This window comes from Nilaparvata lugens, chromosome 2 (assembly GCF_014356525.2).
Source record: "Nilaparvata lugens isolate BPH chromosome 2, ASM1435652v1, whole genome shotgun sequence".
Taxonomy (NCBI): Eukaryota; Metazoa; Arthropoda; class Insecta; order Hemiptera; family Delphacidae; genus Nilaparvata; species Nilaparvata lugens.
Window position 1 is genome coordinate 66,114,807 of NC_052505.1, and position 20,355 is coordinate 66,135,161.

At 32.1% G+C, this 20,355-nt stretch overlaps 1 protein-coding gene across 2 annotated transcripts; it reads left to right on the top strand.

The window, feature by feature from the left end:
• The first annotated feature begins 315 nt into the window (after positions 1-315).
• On the top strand, positions 316-19,495 carry LOC120350120. 2 transcript variants are annotated; one of them, XM_039422504.1, is made up of 2 exons: positions 316-518; positions 7,017-10,897. In XM_039422504.1, exon 2 carries the CDS (start codon positions 7,030-7,032, stop codon positions 10,864-10,866), a length of 3,837 nt encoding a protein of 1,278 aa, XP_039278438.1. In that variant the 5' UTR covers positions 316-518; positions 7,017-7,029; the 3' UTR covers positions 10,867-10,897. The 2 variants fall into 2 exon arrangements, with proteins under 2 accessions (XP_039278438.1, XP_039278437.1); XM_039422503.1 differs by lacking the exon at positions 316-518 and adding an exon at positions 19,438-19,495 and having other exon boundaries at positions 7,003-10,890.
• The last annotated feature ends 860 nt before the right edge of the window (positions 19,496-20,355 follow it).

Here is a 20,355-nt window from a genome sequence, read left to right on the forward strand (position 1 = left end):
CAACTACTGGATATTCTCCAGTCAAGAGATGTTATCTCAACCACCACCCCGCCCCGACTGAATTCTCTGTTGGAATGAGCCCGGTATTTATAGTAATTTTATCAGCATCAAAATCCAGTTCCCACGGTTTTTGTATACCGTCTTCCAAACATGTTTGAACAGGTCTAATAATTAAATAATAATAAAAAATAAAATAAATTAAATTAAATAAATTAAATTAAATAAATTAAATTAAATAAATTAAATTAAATAAATTAAATTAAATAAATTAAATTAAATAAATTAAATTATTATTTAATATTTAGACCTGTTCAAACATGTTTGGAAGACGGTATACAAAAAACCGTGGGAACTGGATTTTGATGCTGATAAAATTACTATAAATACCGGGCTCATTCCAACAGAAATTTCAGTCACGGTGGGGTAGTGGTGGAGATAACATCTCATATAACAAGATTTTTCTACACTAGACTGAATGCTACAACAATTCTTCATTGTGAGGTGTGACCTAGTTCAATGTAAGTATGAATGACCTTCAGATCAAGTTACAAAAAAGTTCTCTAATCACCGGGATTCGAACCTGAGACTCCAGATTGGTAAGCCGCAATGCTATCAACTAAGCCACTAAACAAGATTTGAAATTAATCGATCAAAACGAACTCATAAGTTTGTTATCACAAGAATAGATACTGTAATGATATTATTCACAACTTCACTAATCAGTAATAATTTATCATTATTATGTGGTAGATTACCAAGAGCTACTTTTAAGTAATGTAGATATTTTAAATGAATCTCCTAAAATGCATTGTGAATTTGATATTGTTTTCATAATTTTAAAAACTTTATTATTGGCTCAACTAATTGCTTGTTATTGCATAGCTTGTTATTAAATAATATTTCTATTGTAAGTTCAATCTAATTAATAAATAAAATGATTTAAATTGATGGATTTAGTGATAGCAAACTAATGAGATCAAGCATGTTTCCGCGGTCTGATACATATGGGGCCCCAGGTTCGAGTCCCCACAGTATGAATAGTTTTTTGACTCTTTGAAACAACTTTTGAATTTTGTTGAACAAAACTACTCATCAAAATCCAAACTGAACTTGATTTTCTTGGTAGGAAAGATCTTTATAACCTTAGATTTAAGCAGGAAAGATTATTGTTTTATAATTTTCTAAATTAAGCTCAGTACCTTTTTACAGGTTTTTTTATTAATTTGAAAATGAATTTCAACAAATAAATTGTATTCTTGATTGAATTACAAATCTGAGCATTTTTCAGTTCCAGTTTATAATTTATTTTAGAAGGAATGTTGGACATTACATAGGTGTTAAAAAATTCTCTTATCAGGTGGATTCAACATTATATTCATACCAAAATTTGAATTTATTTTTTGAAGTGGGAGGGAAATCATGAAGTAAGTTTGGATCAGTTAAATACATCCATTGTTTCATATTATTAAGATCAACATTCTTTGGTAGATAATAAGAACCGAATTTTTTTGCTAAACTAACGATATTCTGTAATATATTAATTAATTCTTCAGCCTCTTGATTTCTACTTGATTTCTCTTGTTTTCTACTCAAATGACATCCAAATTTATCAATACTCATGTTTTTTTTATTATACTTCATGTTTGTATATGAATTTTTCATCAAACCATGCTCTAAAGAACCAGGGTTGTGCTGTTTCAGCAGCATACTTTTCATACTTTGATAATAATTGTGGATCTGACATTGCTTTGAATTGTTCATTATCATTAAGATCAATTTCTGGGATATTATGAGCAACTAATGGGATGAATTGTATAATCCTTATAAAATTCTGAATCAAATTTCTAATTTCAACATTAATATTATTATTCTTCTTATTATTATGTAAATATCGACCAAATTTATCAATAGACATTATACTAGAGTATATTTTTCTATAATACTAAATTACCACCAATAATTATTCCAATTTCACGCAACTCTTCTATGATACTCATAATCTCTGCATCATGTCCAGTGTGCCCAGCTATTTTTGAATTTACCAATAGATTCAATCTTTCACATAACTCGTTTGGGTTATCCCAATAAACATATTGCTTTTTCATTTTTTTTCTTGGTACTACAATTTGCATATCTTCTTGTTCTAAACTACTATCACCAGCACCTCTACCTCGAGTAACTCCTTTTTTAGGTGGGAATAATTTCTTAATAATATTAACATATTTGTAACTGGTATTTCTCTTAACTCGACCCAAACTATCAAGATGAACTGATGTTATTTGAAGTATATTTTTATAGGTTTGCAAATCAGTTCTCTTGTAAATATGTTTATCAGGTACTGCTTTGAATAATAATTCCAATAACCCATGTGTAAGCATGAATGATTTGCTGTTATCAATGAGGATTTCTTTATCATAAAATTTTACAACTTTATTACCAATTTGCCACTCATTAATATCAGGATTATAGTGAACTCCATACAGATTTCCTCTTTTTGTTGCTCGCATGAAATTATCTATGTAACTAGAAATGCTAGCTCTACGGGCATTCGATGTTAATCTTTGAATTGTTGAATTGAATATTCCTCTAATTCCACTTTTATCATCATCAGCACCGGTAGTTATAGATCCTTCTTCTTCTTCTTCTTCTTCTTCTTCTTCTTCTTCTTCTTCTTCTTCTTCTTCTTCTTCTTCTTCTTCTTCTTCTTCTTCTTCTTCTTCTTCTTCTTCTTCTTCTTCTTCTTCTTCTTCTTCTTCTTCTTCTTCTTCTTCTTCTTCTTCTTCTTCTTCTTCTTCTTCTTCTTCTTCTTCTTCTTCTTCTTCTTCTTCTTCTTCTTCTTCTTCTTCTTCTTCTTCTTCTTCTTCTTCTTCTTCTTCTTCTTCTTCTTCTTCTTCTTCTTCTTCTTCTTCTTCTTCTTCTTCTTCTTCTTCTTCTTCTTCTTCTTCTTCTTCTTCTTCTTCTTCTTCTTCTTCTTCTTCTTCTTCTTCTTCTTCTTCTTCTTCTTCTTCTTCTTCTTCTTCTTCTTCTTCTTCTTCTTCTTCTTCTTCTTCTTCTTCTTCTTCTGTTGAACAAAACTACTCATCAAAATCCAAACTGAACTTGATTTTCTTGGTAGGAAAGATCTTTATAACCTTAGATTTAAGCAGGAAAGATTATTGTTTTATAATTTTCTAAATTAAGCTCAGTACCTTTTTACAGGTTTTTTTATTAATTTGAAAATGAATTTCAACAAATAAATTGTATTCTTGATTGAATTACAAATCTGAGCATTTTTCAGTTCCAGTTTATAATTTATTTTAGAAGGAATGTTGGACATTACATAGGTGTTAAAAAATTCTCTTATCAGGTGGATTCAACATTATATTCATACCAAAATTTGAATTTATTTTTTGAAGTGGGAGGGAAATCATGAAGTAAGTTTGGATCAGTTAAATACATCCATTGTTTCATATTATTAAGATCAACATTCTTTGGTAGATAATAAGAACCGAATTTTTTTGCTAAACTAACGATATTCTGTAATATATTAATTAATTCTTCAGCCTCTTGATTTCTACTTGATTTCTCTTGTTTTCTACTCAAATGACATCCAAATTTATCAATACTCATGTTTTTTTTATTATACTTCATGTTTGTATATGAATTTTTCATCAAACCATGCTCTAAAGAACCAGGGTTGTGCTGTTTCAGCAGCATACTTTTCATACTTTGATAATAATTGTGGATCTGACATTGCTTTGAATTGTTCATTATCATTAAGATCAATTTCTGGGATATTATGAGCAACTAATGGGATGAATTGTATAATCCTTATAAAATTCTGAATCAAATTTCTAATTTCAACATTAATATTATTATTCTTCTTATTATTATGTAAATATCGACCAAATTTATCAATAGACATTATACTAGAGTATATTTTTCTATAATACTAAATTACCACCAATAATTATTCCAATTTCACGCAACTCTTCTATGATACTCATAATCTCTGCATCATGTCCAGTGTGCCCAGCTATTTTTGAATTTACCAATAGATTCAATCTTTCACATAACTCGTTTGGGTTATCCCAATAAACATATTGCTTTTTCATTTTTTTTCTTGGTACTACAATTTGCATATCTTCTTGTTCTAAACTACTATCACCAGCACCTCTACCTCGAGTAACTCCTTTTTTAGGTGGGAATAATTTCTTAATAATATTAACATATTTGTAACTGGTATTTCTCTTAACTCGACCCAAACTATCAAGATGAACTGATGTTATTTGAAGTATATTTTTATAGGTTTGCAAATCAGTTCTCTTGTAAATATGTTTATCAGGTACTGCTTTGAATAATAATTCCAATAACCCATGTGTAAGCATGAATGATTTGCTGTTATCAATGAGGATTTCTTTATCATAAAATTTTACAACTTTATTACCAATTTGCCACTCATTAATATCAGGATTATAGTGAACTCCATACAGATTTCCTCTTTTTGTTGCTCGCATGAAATTATCTATGTAACTAGAAATGCTAGCTCTACGGGCATTCGATGTTAATCTTTGAATTGTTGAATTGAATATTCCTCTAATTCCACTTTTATCATCATCAGCACCGGTAGTTATAGATCCTTCTTCTTCTTCTTCTTCTTCTTCTTCTTCTTCTTCTTCTTCTTCTTCTTCTTCTTCTTCTTCTTCACCTTCTTCTTCTTCTTCTTCTTCTTCTTCTTCTTCTTCTTCTTCTCCTTCTTCTTCTTGTTGTTCTTGTTTTTCCCCTCCTTCTTGCTCTTGTTGTTCCTTCTTTTCTATTTTAATTTTTCTTTCAATGGGTTGATGTTGTAATTGCTTCAATGATTCTGTAATTGGTTTGAATTGTTTTTGAAAGTGTTCTTCTTCACTGACTACATTATGTGATAATTCACGATGTTTTCTACGAATTGAGTCACGTAGTTTTTTAATTTTTTTTTGTAGCACACTCCACTCTTCCAAATCTTTTTTATGCATTTTTATATTATAACAAATCTATCAAAACCAAGTCTGTACCGACCATTGTGTGTGTCACATTCTTTATTAATAACTAGAAATTCATTATTATTATTTCTCCATGCTTGAGCACATAATGCACTGAATTCACCTTTACTCATATCAGGGTATACATGATCATGATATATATGTTGTAGGTTACGATTATCCTGCTTGAAAGCAACAACTAGATTACAATTATCCCTAATCAATTGTTTGGGAATACTAGAGTAAGTTTGACAAATGTAAAAACAATCAATTTTATTGTGTCTTCCCATACTAAAATAGTTACGAATATTTTGTTGATTCTCCATACAAATATCATCAAATATCATAACTGAATTTTGAGGCATATCATTTGGTTGTTGAATTTCATCATTATCTTTGTACAAGTTAAATTTAATTTCAGGTATCTGTTGCATAATCTTTTTCAAGAGTTGGTACTTATCTTGCTGATGTGATTTAGTGAATATATTCAAGTGTAAGAATTTAATCCCATTCTCTGCAAATAATAAATTGAAAACTGTATTTGTTTTCCCAGAATTACTTGGGCCACACACAATACATCTTATAGAGTTTGGTAAGAGTTCACTGTGTCTTTTTGAAATCTTAAGTTTCCTGTTATCATTTAAATACTTGTCGAAGTTTATTAATGGTAGTTTTGATTTATGCTGTTTGAATTTGAACATATTTTTTATTATATTACATCATATCATCACCTTCAACCCATGAATTATATTTTGAATCAAAACCAAGCCATTTAACATACATCTTACCATCTTTCTTCTTCAGTACTTTCTCAATTAGATAGACATCAGGATATTTTGTTTTTTGCATTTCATATTCATAGAATGTACCTTTAATGATTTCATTACTAATGTCTCTCAGATGATACGTGAAAGGAATGGTAGGGAGTATATTGTGTACAGTGAATATTTCATTTGTCCAGTTTGCTAGATAGCCTTTATCAAATATTCTTTTGTAGCGACTAATTCGTACTTTATCGCCAATCTTATACTTTGGTTTCATCTGTTTGAATGTTTTACGCATGCTAGCTTTCTCTATATTCATCAGCACATATTTCTCATTTTTCCTATTCACCTCAACAGGTTTCATTCGAATTGTTCTGTGGACACTGTTATTGTAATTAGTTATTAGTTTAGGTAGTAGTTCCAGCCATTTATGATTACCTTGTATTGTGAATTCACGGAACATATTCTCTTTGAGAGTTCGATTGAAGCGCTCACAAATTGCTGCTTTTTTATCACTATATGTACTGTAATGATTGATTTTATGAGTTTTGAATAGATTCTGAACAGCTGCGTTGTAGAATTCTTTACCTGCATCAGTTTGGAAATTAACTATTTTGTGCTTCTCAAGTATTGGCTTCAATGCTGCTGCCACCTCATTTCCAGTTTTAGTTTTCATTGGTATTGCAAATGCAAATTTACTGAAACAGTTGATTACAGTTAGTATGTACCTAAAGTTTTTATTAAATGTGCTGTAGTTGGACATGTCAACAATATCAGCTTGATATAAATCTGTTAGACCTTTTATCTCAGTGCGACGTGTTAGGAAATTACGTCTGACTCTACCATGCAGCTCATGTGCAAGTTTCTTTCTTGTTGACATTATTTTTTAATTGATTATACATTTTTGTTCGATGGCTTTCTGTTAGTATACTTTCTACAATTCTACCAATTCTATCAATTCTATCTTGAAAACGTAATCGATCCATGCAAGATTGTTGCCAGATTGTCCCATCCCTGGATCGTTTCATTGCATAGTTATAGGTGTGTAAAATATTCATTGAAACCAATCTATTTTCAGGAGCAAATCTAACTTTTTTCATGTGTTTTTTTTATCTCACAATGAAATAGGTTCAAAAACAATTAGGAGATTATTTTGTAGGTTTGAGAGTTCAATTTGTTATATTCCTCAAACATTGTTTTAGATTGCAATTTAACCTATATAAATAGATGTATAACAACTTTATTCTCATTTCAGTACCAGATTTACAATGGACCACAAGCCACAAGCCAGATTGCTTTCCTCTCTATATAAAAAAATGGTGACGAGTATTAATGGTAATGTTATCTTATATAAATGGACAGAATTCTTGACTACTGATATTAAGATACTATTTGAACAATTTAGACCAATTATTCTGGAAATAATGCTTTCAAAATCGAAAAAATTTAATGGAAATGTTAAATGGTTTGTTAGTTTACATGTGAAATTAAGAAAAATTGTAACTGATGTTGATCAATTGGAAATCACACCTACATTTCATGGAAAATCAAGATCAATTATCAATATTCATAATAATGTCAATGAATTTCATAAGCAATGGGAGGAGGCTGAAAATATAATAAATGAAAAGTTTGATAAATTCATTCAAAATGGTAGTGGGTGGGTAATTGATGAGTTTCAAAGATTTGATTTGAATATAGTGAAATATTCACCCATACATGGAACAGGTTCATATGTCTTGACACCCAAAAGAATAGCAGTTAAAAGAGTCATTTTAAATATCAGGAATGAAGATGATTTATGTTTTGTCTGGTCTGTTCTAGCTTATTTTCATAATAATAGAACACATAATAGAGTTAGCGACTTGAAAAAATTATTAAATCTAATTAATATCAATGATCTAAATTTCCCACTTATTTTGGAAGATATTTCAAAATTCGAAAAACAAAACCCAACTATATCTATAAATGTTGTTGGATATGAAAATGAAATTGTCTATCCATTACTTACATCAGAAAATCAACATAGAGAGCATAAAATTACGCTTTTACTTTTAGAATCAAATGGTAAGAAACACTATACTCTGGTGAGGAATTTGTTTAGACTTTGTTCCTTAAATTCAAGCGAATCATCGTTCATTCCTATACCGAAGTTCATAACAGATAAGAAAGCTATAGTGAATGTGAAAAGTGATGATAGTCTTTCATTTATTTGGTCTGTCTTAGCTTTCTTCCATAATAAGAGGACTAATAGAGTTGGAGACTTGAAAAAATTATTGAATCTAATCAATATCAATGATCTAAATTTCCCACTTAGTCTGGAAGATATTTCAAAATTCGAAAAACAAAACCCAACCATATGTATAAATGTTATTGCTCATGAAAATCATACCTTCTATCCATTACTTATATCAAAAAATAAAGATCGGCAGCACAAGATTACACTATTATTATTATCAAGTAAAGATAAAAAATATTATACTCTTGTAAAAAATCTATCAAGATTATTGTCCAATTACACTAAACATGGACATAAAGTAGAAATATGTCCACACTGTTTTCATCGATTTACTAGAAAAAATGCCCTACAAAAATTGAACAATCATATTGAATCATGCTCTCTGGAGAAAACTCAGAGAGTAGAAATGCCACAAAAAGGACATGAAATTTTAACATTCAAAAATTTCTCCTATACACTTAGAGTTCCCTATATCATTTATGCAGACCTTGAGTGTCTAATCATCAATGGAGAACACATTCCTTGTGGATATGGATATGTTATTGTAAATGAAAGTGGAAATATTCACTGTGGTCCTAAAATTGTAAGAGCAAATTCCCTTACAGAATCTGAAACCTTAATTGAGAAATTTATAGGTGAATTAGATGAATATGGTATTATTCTGAAAGATAAATTAAAACAAAATATCCCCATGACCATTAATTCTGAAGAGAATAGAAAATTCTTAGAGGAAACATTGTGTTGCTTATGTAATAAACGTTTACTGTTTGATAGGGTTAGGCACCACTCACATTCAAATGGGATGTACCTGGGTGCAGCCCACAACAATTGTAATTTAAATGCAGAAAAAGTTGAAAAGATACCAGTAGTGTTTCATAATTTTTCAGGATATGATTCACATTTTATAATACAAGCATTGACTAATTATAAGAAAAAAATAAGCTGTATTGCCAAGACTAGTGAGAAAATTATCTCTATAACATTGAATGATACACTAAGATTTATTGATTCTCTCAATTTCTTGAATTCATCTCTTGAGAAATTGGCTGAGATCAATTCAAAATTTGATCTTCTATCAAAACATTTCTCCTCAAATAAAGCAGACCTATTGAAAACAAAACAATTTTACCCATACGAATATATGAATAGTTTTGAGCGATTCCAAGAAACGAAATTACCTACTATTGATAAATTCTACAGTAGACTAACCGACAGTCAAATCACTGAAACAGAATATCAGCATGCACAGAACATTTGGAAGCATTTCAACATAAAAAATCTTGCTGAATACCATGACCTTTACTTAAAAACAGACATTCTTCTATTAGCAGACATTTTTCAGAATTTTCGAACAAGTTTCATGCGTACCTATAATCTAGACCCAGCTCACTTCTTCTCTCTTCCACATTATTCTTGGTTTGCTATGTTGAAAATTACAGGAGTAGAGCTCGAACTCTTGACTGATATTGATATGCACCTATTCTTTGAAAAAGGAATAAGAGGGGGGATAAGTGTCGTTCCTAAGAGATATGCAAAAGCAAACAATAGATATATGAGTAATTTCAACATAAATGAGCCAGAAACATACATAATCTATTGGGATTGTAATAATTTGTATGCCGTGGGTATGTCTGGAAATCTTCCACATTCAAAATTTGAATGGATGAGTGAAAGAGAAATAGAAGAATTTGATCCTCAAAAAATAACTGATTCAAGTTTAGGGTACATGTTGGAAGTGGACTTGGAATACCCCTCTCACCTTCAAAGCACACACAATTGTTTCCCTCTAGCACCCTTGAAAGAAACACCACCTACTGGTAGATATGAGAAACTAATAACAACATTCACAAACAAAGAAAAATATGTAATATATTCTGATAATCTAAAACTCTACTTAGAATTGGGTATGGTGTTGAAAAAAGTACACAGAGGTATAAAATTTGAACAAAGTAGATGGATGAAACCTTTCATTGATATGAATACACAATTAAGGACAGTAGCAGATAATGAATTTGATCGAACCCTTTACAAGTTGATTAATAATAGTTGTTATGGCCGCACTCTCATGAATGTTAAAAACCATACAGACTTTGAAATTGTAATGGATGAAGAGAAACTAGACAGAATCATCTCCAAGCCAAGAGTAAAAAATTGGTTTCCATATAATGAGAATGTTACTGGTGTGTGCTTGAATAAAATTAAAGTTGTATTGAACAAACCAATTTTTGTTGGTGCTGTAATATTGGAACACAGCAAAAATGTTATGTACGATTTCCATTACAATCAAATCAAGAATATATTCAAAGACAAATGTGAAGTTTTGATGTCTGATACTGATAGTTTTATGTATGTGATACAGACTGAAGATATTTATGAAGATATTAGGAAATATAAACATTTATTTGACACATCAAACTTTCCTAAAAATCACCCATGTTATAATGAGGAGAATAAAAAAGTAATTGGTAAATTCAAAGATGAGAATGGTGGCAGAATTATAACTGAATTTATAGGATTACAAGCCAAAATGTACTCATTTATATTCTCTAACTGTGAAGAAAAGAAGGTGGCCAAGGGTGTTCCAAAGAGTGCTCAAAGAAACCAATTACAATTCAAGTTGTACAAAAAATGTTTGTTTGAAGGTGTTGAGCATACAATAAAATCTGTACATATTGTAAGTAAACTACATATTGTCACAACTGAAAACCAGGAGAAGGTTGCTCTTAGGCCCTATGATGATAAAAGATTCATAAGAAATGATTGTATAAATACATTGGCTTGGGGACATAAAGATATTCAGAACAGTAAAAGGAGGTGTGATGATGAGCATGCTGCTACCAAAAGGGTGAGATCACTATCTAGCTAGGTAGGTAGGTAGGTAGGTAGGTAGGTAGGTAGGTAGGTTGGTAGGTAGGTAGGTAGGTAGGTTGGTAGGTAGGTTGGTAGGTAGGTAGGTGTGTATTTGTAAAAAAAATATTTAGAATTATCAATTATTCCTGTATTTCTTCAGTTATAATATTAAAACCTTGTAGAGGCTTAAAATTAATTATTAGCTCTATTAATTTTTATGACAAATTTTCCACTTTGATGCTGTAATTAATTCTCAATTATAAGGTTTTATAATTATTGTAATCTTCTACATTACTTTCCTAACCATACCACTCAATGGTGTGTATTCATACACATTATCATAAAGAATTAGACAGTAGGCAGAGGTTTTATCAGGTATATTTTCATTAGTTTCAAATGTAAGTTTAACATCTAGTGCACCAGATTTCAACAATTCATTTTGACGACTGCAATCTATTACTATTAGTGCAGCCTTTTCAATGAATGTATTATATGATATTGAAGTAAGATTGTTACTGTTATTATGTGGATAGTAAGCATGTGGGAAGCTACTAAACATATGATAGAGCAAGTGTTTGCTTCCCATTATATTGTCATAGGGGAAGTATTGTGCATTCAAATAGAGACGAACATTGTGTAGTTTACATAGATCAAAACATGACTTGTTTGCACTCAGTTTATTTTTCTTATCAGTTTGAAAGCCTAGAATAATAAATCTAGGCTTCTCCATTTGTGAAGCTGTTTTAACTGTCCATTGATGAGTAGTAGTTTGAGGGAGTGTTGGATACTCATGTATCTGCCATGATCTAAAAGGTAAATTAATTGGTTTATCTGTATGTGATAGGTTCAACAAATCAAGCCGAATGTGGTCAGAAACATGTATATAGGGTACTTTCCATTGTATCTTTGTAATATTAATTTTAACTGTAGCTCCATCAGTGGTAGTCACTGCATCTGCATCTGTTGAAGATCTTAATAGAATAATTTCCTGACGAACATTCAATATAACTTTCTTGTAGTCTTCCATTACACCCAACCACATCTCCAAAGGTATACAAAAACTGAATTTGTCAATTTTATTCCATCCATCCAATTTCCATCCTGCATTCTCCCACACTTTTGTATTGAGTGCTGTTTCACTTAGAAGATTTTTCATTGTAGTTGTAATACCAAGATTACGTGTACGATCAACTTCCACACCACCAAGTTCATATCTGATTTCATCAAATAAATAAGCTACTCCATTATTAATTAGTGAATAATTTTCAGTTTTAGTATCATCTGCTTTCTTAACCTCAACTTGTCCTTCAATTAGAAGGAAACTTTTACTGGGTAGTGTATAGACATCTTGTTGATTCAAATTTATACGTATTTCATCATTGTGGTTGAATGTTTGAGATGCATAAGGAGTGTGTGTATGATATTCAAACTTTGTTATACTCTCATCAAAGTTTGGTTTTTCTGAGACATTGAATATTGTATCAATAGTATTCATATCTTTTGGATGAGACATTATAATTATTTCTATTCTTATTTTTATTATATACAATAAATCCTAATCTTTGTAATAGTTCAACATTTTTGGGTGTGAGTTTATGTTGATTTATCATTGTATTATTATTATTTCCACTACTTGAGAATATCAACATTATTTTTATATAGTTGGTGATTTTCTTACATGTAAACGAACAGTTATAGTTTCTCCTCGGAAATTGATCAATTCATTATTTTGATCTATTAGTTTTACACGAATGTGATCTATTCGGTTTGTATTGATTGGTAGGTACACTACAGTTTTTGGAGATACAATTATTTTGAAACCTGGTGGTACAGTTGTATAGAACTCATACAGTATGTGACCTTCACTACCATTATCATAAGATCCTTTTGCAATATTACATTCTACTCTGATGCTATTCACACGCATAATGTGAACTGGTTTTGTAGATATGTGCCATTTATTAGCTTCTAGCTTCATGTGTTGGAATCCAAGAATTGGAGCAACACTATCTTTCATACTGATATCAATTTCTCTATCTGCATATAACTCACACTGTAGTGTATTATTATTAGCTTTGATTTTCAGTTGACCACTTGTAAGAGATAATTTATTTCGTATATAATCTACTATATCATCCAATTCATATGACCCTACTGGTATTTTCACTTGTTTTCCATTATAGCTAAACTTATCATTGATATTGTTTTCAATATTTGGAATTGTATTGTATGTATATAGATCTATTAGGGCTACTTCATATTTGCTAGATGTTTCCAGTTGTACTGGTGGGAAAATATCACTTACCAGTGGATTTTGATTTGCTGTTAATGAGAACATATTTTTTATACAACCACAATAAACATAAATGACCACATACTATTGAATTGTCATCGATTTCTTGATACTTCTTATAGTTGTAATGTATTTTTATATCTTTCATATAAGCCATAAATTCAAGTGGAGGACTCAAATTTCCAAAACTATCGAAATAGTCACATGTATTGTTACATTTAATATAACATGTCCAATGACTTCCTGTACTGCTTTCATCATCCAAATTGATTACACCAATTTCTAGATCTTTGAGTGGTATTTCTGGTAGACTATCTCTCATGTAGACACCTCGTAGTGGTAATTCAAGCTTTCTTGCATAATCTATTATTTCAATGTTTGTGAATGGTGTTTTTTTTTAGAATTTTCCTCAATGTCTCTTGTATCCTCTTCTGATTCACCTTCTTCTTTATTGTTTTATTCTTATTCTTTTGCAACCCACACCCTTTGTAGGGTTTCAGAAACAACCCACACCCTTTGTAGGGTCTCAGAAACAACCCACCACCAAATTTAGTCTTGGCATTCAATAAGTTTGTTACCAAGTATGCTGATGAGCGCTCTCCAAGGCTAGCATCAGGTGATTTGACTCTTTCCCAAGCCAGGGCAGCTAGTTTCTTATCAGCTTCTGTTCTATTCTGATTAGGATTGCTATAAGCTATATCATGTTCCCGGCATGCATCATCAAGTTTATTTATTCCTTTATCACCTCTCTTCAATCTTTTTTCAAGTTTTGTGCCAGGGCCACAAAAATTGTAGCCAGGGATATGAAGTTCAACAGGTAGTAAGTCAATTGCTTTGTTCAATATAGATCCGATTATTCCAGATCCAGACACAACCTTCTTCCGTTTTATTTTCTTCAACAATATTCTGTAAGTCCAGAACTTATAGATCCCGAGCTCGGAAACCGGCCCTAAGGGTAGTTTTGAAAAGTTTGAAGTTCGTCTTTAAAGATGTATATTCTTCTTCTTCTTCCAATCTCTTAATTTTATAATTGACTCTTCGAAACAGTTTTTATTATTAAAATTGGTAACTAAATTAATAATCAGTCCAATTTTATCAGGTTGAAGATAGTTTCTAAACAATATTCGAGTTCTGTCACTTTATTAGGTTAGCACCAAGTTCAAGAACTTATTTAAAATATGCATCGAGAAAAAATTTGATTGGGCACTGCTGCTTCAATCAGAGCTATTCCTGGGAGTATAGATAATTTTTATTGAATCTCAATGTTTAATGAAACAACATTTTATTACAGGAGTTGCTTTCTATCAATTAATTCTATTCTATCAAGACTATTTTTTTTTGTGTATCCGACAGATCATGGAGGGTATTTTGAAACTTCAAAAGTGTCTGTTGCGGAATCTGTGTGCAAAGAATGAGGAAATTCGGCCCAAATTCATCTTGGAGATAGGAAGAGGTTATTCATTAAAACGAACAAATGGCTGTTGTTGCATTCCCAAGTGTAAAAATATCTTCCATAGATGTAAGGTCTTCAAGGTGCTTTTCCCATGAATCAATTGTTCCCAAACATTGATTGTTTAATCAATGAGAATAGATAGCTTTCGATAAAAATATCAGAGATTTTTCATAACAGTTTGTTGATATTCATCTGAAACTTTCAGCATTTCTTATTAGCATCAATGCTCCCCATTCAGATAATGCTGACACATTGATGTGAATCTTACAATAATTTTTTTACATCAGATCAGATGAAGATCACACCTATTCCAATTCAAATTATTTATCATTTTTTTTGCTTTTTATCCCAGATTTTATTGACTGAACGTACTGAGGTCTATTTCACTTGACACTGGGGAGCGACACAAGAGAAAAGCACCGTTTAGTGCAGGGACACACGATCCGGCGAAATCGCCGTCCGGCGTTTTCGCCGGACCCGGCGGCAATTAGCATTCAGAACACACGACAGCCGGCGAAGCTGCCGTCCGGCGTTTTTGCCGGATCATTTAGATACATTTCAGTATAATAAATGGAGTACAACATTTCAAAATTAACTTACACATATTATGTTGTCGCGTAATTAAAATTATTCCTACCAAATCTCATGAAAATCTATCAAATCATTTGTCTGAAAATGTTGTAATAGCTTGGAACTGTGGTTTAGGCGTATTCAACCTTCTAATTCACGTTTTGCTACAATAAAAAATTGATAAGATACGAAAAAACAATCTTTTACTATTGTGATTGAATTTCCAGCTTGAATTTCACTTTAAATACTGAAATGAAGTGTATCTTACTGGTAATTCTAATAGAACATAATCTCAAGAACTTATGTCGTTGTGCAAAATATCAATGTGAGGACAATGTAGTTGGTGATGATGCTTGAAGCTGAAAATTAGGTCTTTTTCATAATACAAGGAGAATTGTTGTCAGGTGTACCTAGAATATGAGATAGATTGCTATACCTGAACATCGATGTATCGATACCCATCCCTACTTACAACCCTACCCTTGTAACCTACCCTTGTAACCCTACCCTACCCATTTGTAACGTTACAAATGTTAATAAATAAAGAAGTGGCATGGGTGGGGACAGCGCCGTCCGGCGTTTTCGCCGGATCGTGTGTCCCTGCACATATAGTACAATGCCCTGCTACTGCTTTCCGGCGGCAAAACCGGACGGCGAAGTAGAGAATACCCGGCGATATCGCCGGATCAATTTCTCGCCGGACCGGCGTTTTCGCCGGACGGCGATGTCGCCGGATCGTGTGTTCTGCCCCATGCCTTCCTGTGTACTTCTTGCAACCGGACGGCGAAGCTTCGTCCGGCGAAAACGCCGGACGGCGATTTCGCCGGATCGTGTGTCCCTGCACTAACGGCGCATGCACTTGTATTCAATCTTACTTCATAGCCACTCTTTCATGAGCTGTCTCATGGTCTCATATATACAGAGCGAATTCGAGCGAGACTAGAATTTTACATTCAATCATTCATTCTGCATTCATAAACTGATGCACTAATGTGTGTATAGGGCATTCCTAATGCTTTCTCTCTTAAATAAATGTGTCTTTATCAATTTGAATAGGCTAATAATAATTATTGTACCTGATAAACTAAAAATTTATCAAAAAAATAACTGATAATTCTGAATAACAGAAATTGGAGATTAAAGAAATGTTTATGATGTTAAATATTGTCTACAACTAAAATAGTTGTTGATTTATCAGTTGATTAATTTTTTTGATGATAAATTTTGTCCACAGAAATAATTAAATGAATATTGAAAATAAAAATTGAATAAATGAATAAATTGAAAATAATTAAATGAACTAAATAATGCTGGAGAAATTATAATATTTTTACTGAAAATTTTTTTTTCAAATATTTGAGGAATATTTTCATCAGATGGAAAGATTATCACGGAAGTGTTTACAAATTCAAACGTGAACTGAGTTTGTTAACATTTCAAACAGGTGACATTAGATTAGATACTTGTGGATGAGAAAACTGCGTGAGGTCTACTGTTCACAGAACTACTAGTATTATGTAAACACTCTTATTAAATGAAATCATATCATGGAAGTCAATTATAATATTAAGCGAGCAATTTCTGTTTTTATAAAGTGTGTTTGTGGATAAGTATGTAAGTCGGACGGATCTCAAAAACGGCTCTAACGATTTTGATTAAATTAGGAATATTATATAAATTGGGAATATAGTGGGCTCCCGGTAAAAAATTATTTTGTTACAGGTCTCAACTCTAGGAAAACTCGCTGAAGTTCATCAAGAAAGGTTTTTTGGTCCCTCAAGTAGCAGCTGATTAGAATGAGTTTTTCATGAAAACGAGTGAAAGAGAGTGTGAGCAAGTGAGAAAGATTATAATCCTATTATATTAAGTGAGCAATTTCTGTATTTATATATCTGGTTATTTATGTTTAATGGATCTCGAAAACGGCTCTAACAAATTTCAAGAAATTTGGAACATAGTAGGTTTATGATATAAAGATTCGATTGCACTAGGTCTCATCCTTGAAAACTCGCTGAACGACATTAAAAGGATAATTTTATTCATCCTTGGCTGAAACAGCTGTGGATAGTAAAAAAGTGAGTATGTGAAAAATCAAAATATCGCATCCCCGAAATTCATAAGATGACGTATAGCCAGCTGTGTAATATTATAAACACGATCATTTTAGAGAATTGTGTTCCGTTTATCAATAATTAAAAATCTGGTGTGGCCACTCACACAACTTTCCTTGCCGTTATGAAAATTTATCACCTGACGCTAGTGTTCACGTGCATCTCAAGTCTACTATTCAAAGATCCAAGTCAGCTGGTGACAGGACAATAAGCTGTATTGCCAAGACTAGTGAGAAAATTATCTCTATAACATTGAATGATACACTAAGATTTATTGATTCTCTCAATTTCTTGAATTCATCTCTTGAGAAATTGGCTGAGATCAATTCAAAATTTGATCTTCTATCAAAACATTTCTCCTCAAATAAAGCAGACCTATTGAAAACAAAACAATTTTACCCATACGAATATATGAATAGTTTTGAGCGATTCCAAGAAACGAAATTACCTACTATTGATAAATTCTACAGTAGACTAACCGACAGTCAAATCACTGAAACAGAATATCAGCATGCACAGAACATTTGGAAGCATTTCAACATAAAAAATCTTGCTGAATACCATGACCTTTACTTAAAAACAGACATTCTTCTATTAGCAGACATTTTTCAGAATTTTCGAACAAGTTTCATGCGTACCTATAATCTAGACCCAGCTCACTTCTTCTCTCTTCCACATTATTCTTGGTTTGCTATGTTGAAAATTACAGGAGTAGAGCTCGAACTCTTGACTGATATTGATATGCACCTATTCTTTGAAAAAGGAATAAGAGGGGGGATAAGTGTCGTTCCTAAGAGATATGCAAAAGCAAACAATAGATATATGAGTAATTTCAACATAAATGAGCCAGAAACATACATAATCTATTGGGATTGTAATAATTTGTATGCCGTGGGTATGTCTGGAAATCTTCCACATTCAAAATTTGAATGGATGAGTGAAAGAGAAATAGAAGAATTTGATCCTCAAAAAATAACTGATTCAAGTTTAGGGTACATGTTGGAAGTGGACTTGGAATACCCCTCTCACCTTCAAAGCACACACAATTGTTTCCCTCTAGCACCCTTGAAAGAAACACCACCTACTGGTAGATATGAGAAACTAATAACAACATTCACAAACAAAGAAAAATATGTAATATATTCTGATAATCTAAAACTCTACTTAGAATTGGGTATGGTGTTGAAAAAAGTACACAGAGGTATAAAATTTGAACAAAGTAGATGGATGAAACCTTTCATTGATATGAATACACAATTAAGGACAGTAGCAGATAATGAATTTGATCGAACCCTTTACAAGTTGATTAATAATAGTTGTTATGGCCGCACTCTCATGAATGTTAAAAACCATACAGACTTTGAAATTGTAATGGATGAAGAGAAACTAGACAGAATCATCTCCAAGCCAAGAGTAAAAAATTGGTTTCCATATAATGAGAATGTTACTGGTGTGTGCTTGAATAAAATTAAAGTTGTATTGAACAAACCAATTTTTGTTGGTGCTGTAATATTGGAACACAGCAAAAATGTTATGTACGATTTCCATTACAATCAAATCAAGAATATATTCAAAGACAAATGTGAAGTTTTGATGTCTGATACTGATAGTTTTATGTATGTGATACAGACTGAAGATATTTATGAAGATATTAGGAAATATAAACATTTATTTGACACATCAAACTTTCCTAAAAATCACCCATGTTATAATGAGGAGAATAAAAAAGTAATTGGTAAATTCAAAGATGAGAATGGTGGCAGAATTATAACTGAATTTATAGGATTACAAGCCAAAATGTACTCATTTATATTCTCTAACTGTGAAGAAAAGAAGGTGGCCAAGGGTGTTCCAAAGAGTGCTCAAAGAAACCAATTACAATTCAAGTTGTACAAAAAATGTTTGTTTGAAGGTGTTGAGCATACAATAAAATCTGTACATATTGTAAGTAAACTACATATTGTCACAACTGAAAACCAGGAGAAGGTTGCTCTTAGGCCCTATGATGATAAAAGATTCATAAGAAATGATTGTATAAATACATTGGCTTGGGGACATAAAGATATTCAGAACAGTAAAAGGAGGTGTGATGATGAGCATGCTGCTACCAAAAGGGTGAGATCACTATCTAGCTAGGTAGGTAGGTAGGTAGGTAGGTAGGTAGGTAGGTAGGTAGGTAGGTAGGTAGGTAGGTAGGTAGGTAGGTGTGTATTTGTAAAAAAAATATTTAGAATTATCAATTATTCCTGTATTTCTTCAGTTATAATATTAAAACCTTGTAGAGGCTTAAAATTGGAATCCGAAATCAAACTTTGCATAGATGGGGCGGAGCTCCTGGAATTTTTACAGGTATGGGTTTTGCAGTTGATAGAGCTTATGTATCAATGACTATTTTAGGTATAAATTTAATCAAAATCGTTGGAGCTGTTTTCGAGAAAATCGCGGAGAACCCTGTTTTTGACAACATTTTCGCCATTTTATCCGCCATCTTGATTGCGTTAGATCGAAATTGTTCGTGTAGGATCCTTATAGGAAGGGGGAGAACCTTCAGTTCCAAATTTCAAGTCATTCCGCTTATTGGGAGATGAGATGTACACACACACACACACACACACACACACACACACTCACACACACACACACACACACCACACACACACACACACACACACCACACACACACACACACCACACACACACACACACCACACACACACACACACACAGACCAATACACAAAAACCACTTTTTTGGACTCAGGGGACCTTGAAACGTATAGAAATTTAGAAATTGGGGTACCTTAATTTTTCGGAAAGCAATACTTCCTCACCTGTGGTAATAGGGCAAGGAAAGTAAAAATGGAGAGCGAAGCTCGGTGCCCCGATATTACCTGTTAAATTACCTATTTGGCAACTTATTTTAATACACTGCAGGATTCATGTAACATAATATGGAAGAATAGGTACAGAAAGTAACCGGATGATAGTAATTTGAAATATATATATACTAGCCGTCAGGCTCGCTTCGCTCGCCATATCCGTCTAGCCAGGGAACTCCGCCCCCTGGACCCCCGACTGG

Excerpts from the sequence above, each read along its gene's own strand:
- LOC120350120 (XM_039422504.1), top strand. The coding sequence starts at position 7,030 with ATGGACCACAAGCCACAAGCCAGATTGCTTTCCTCTCTATATAAAAAA.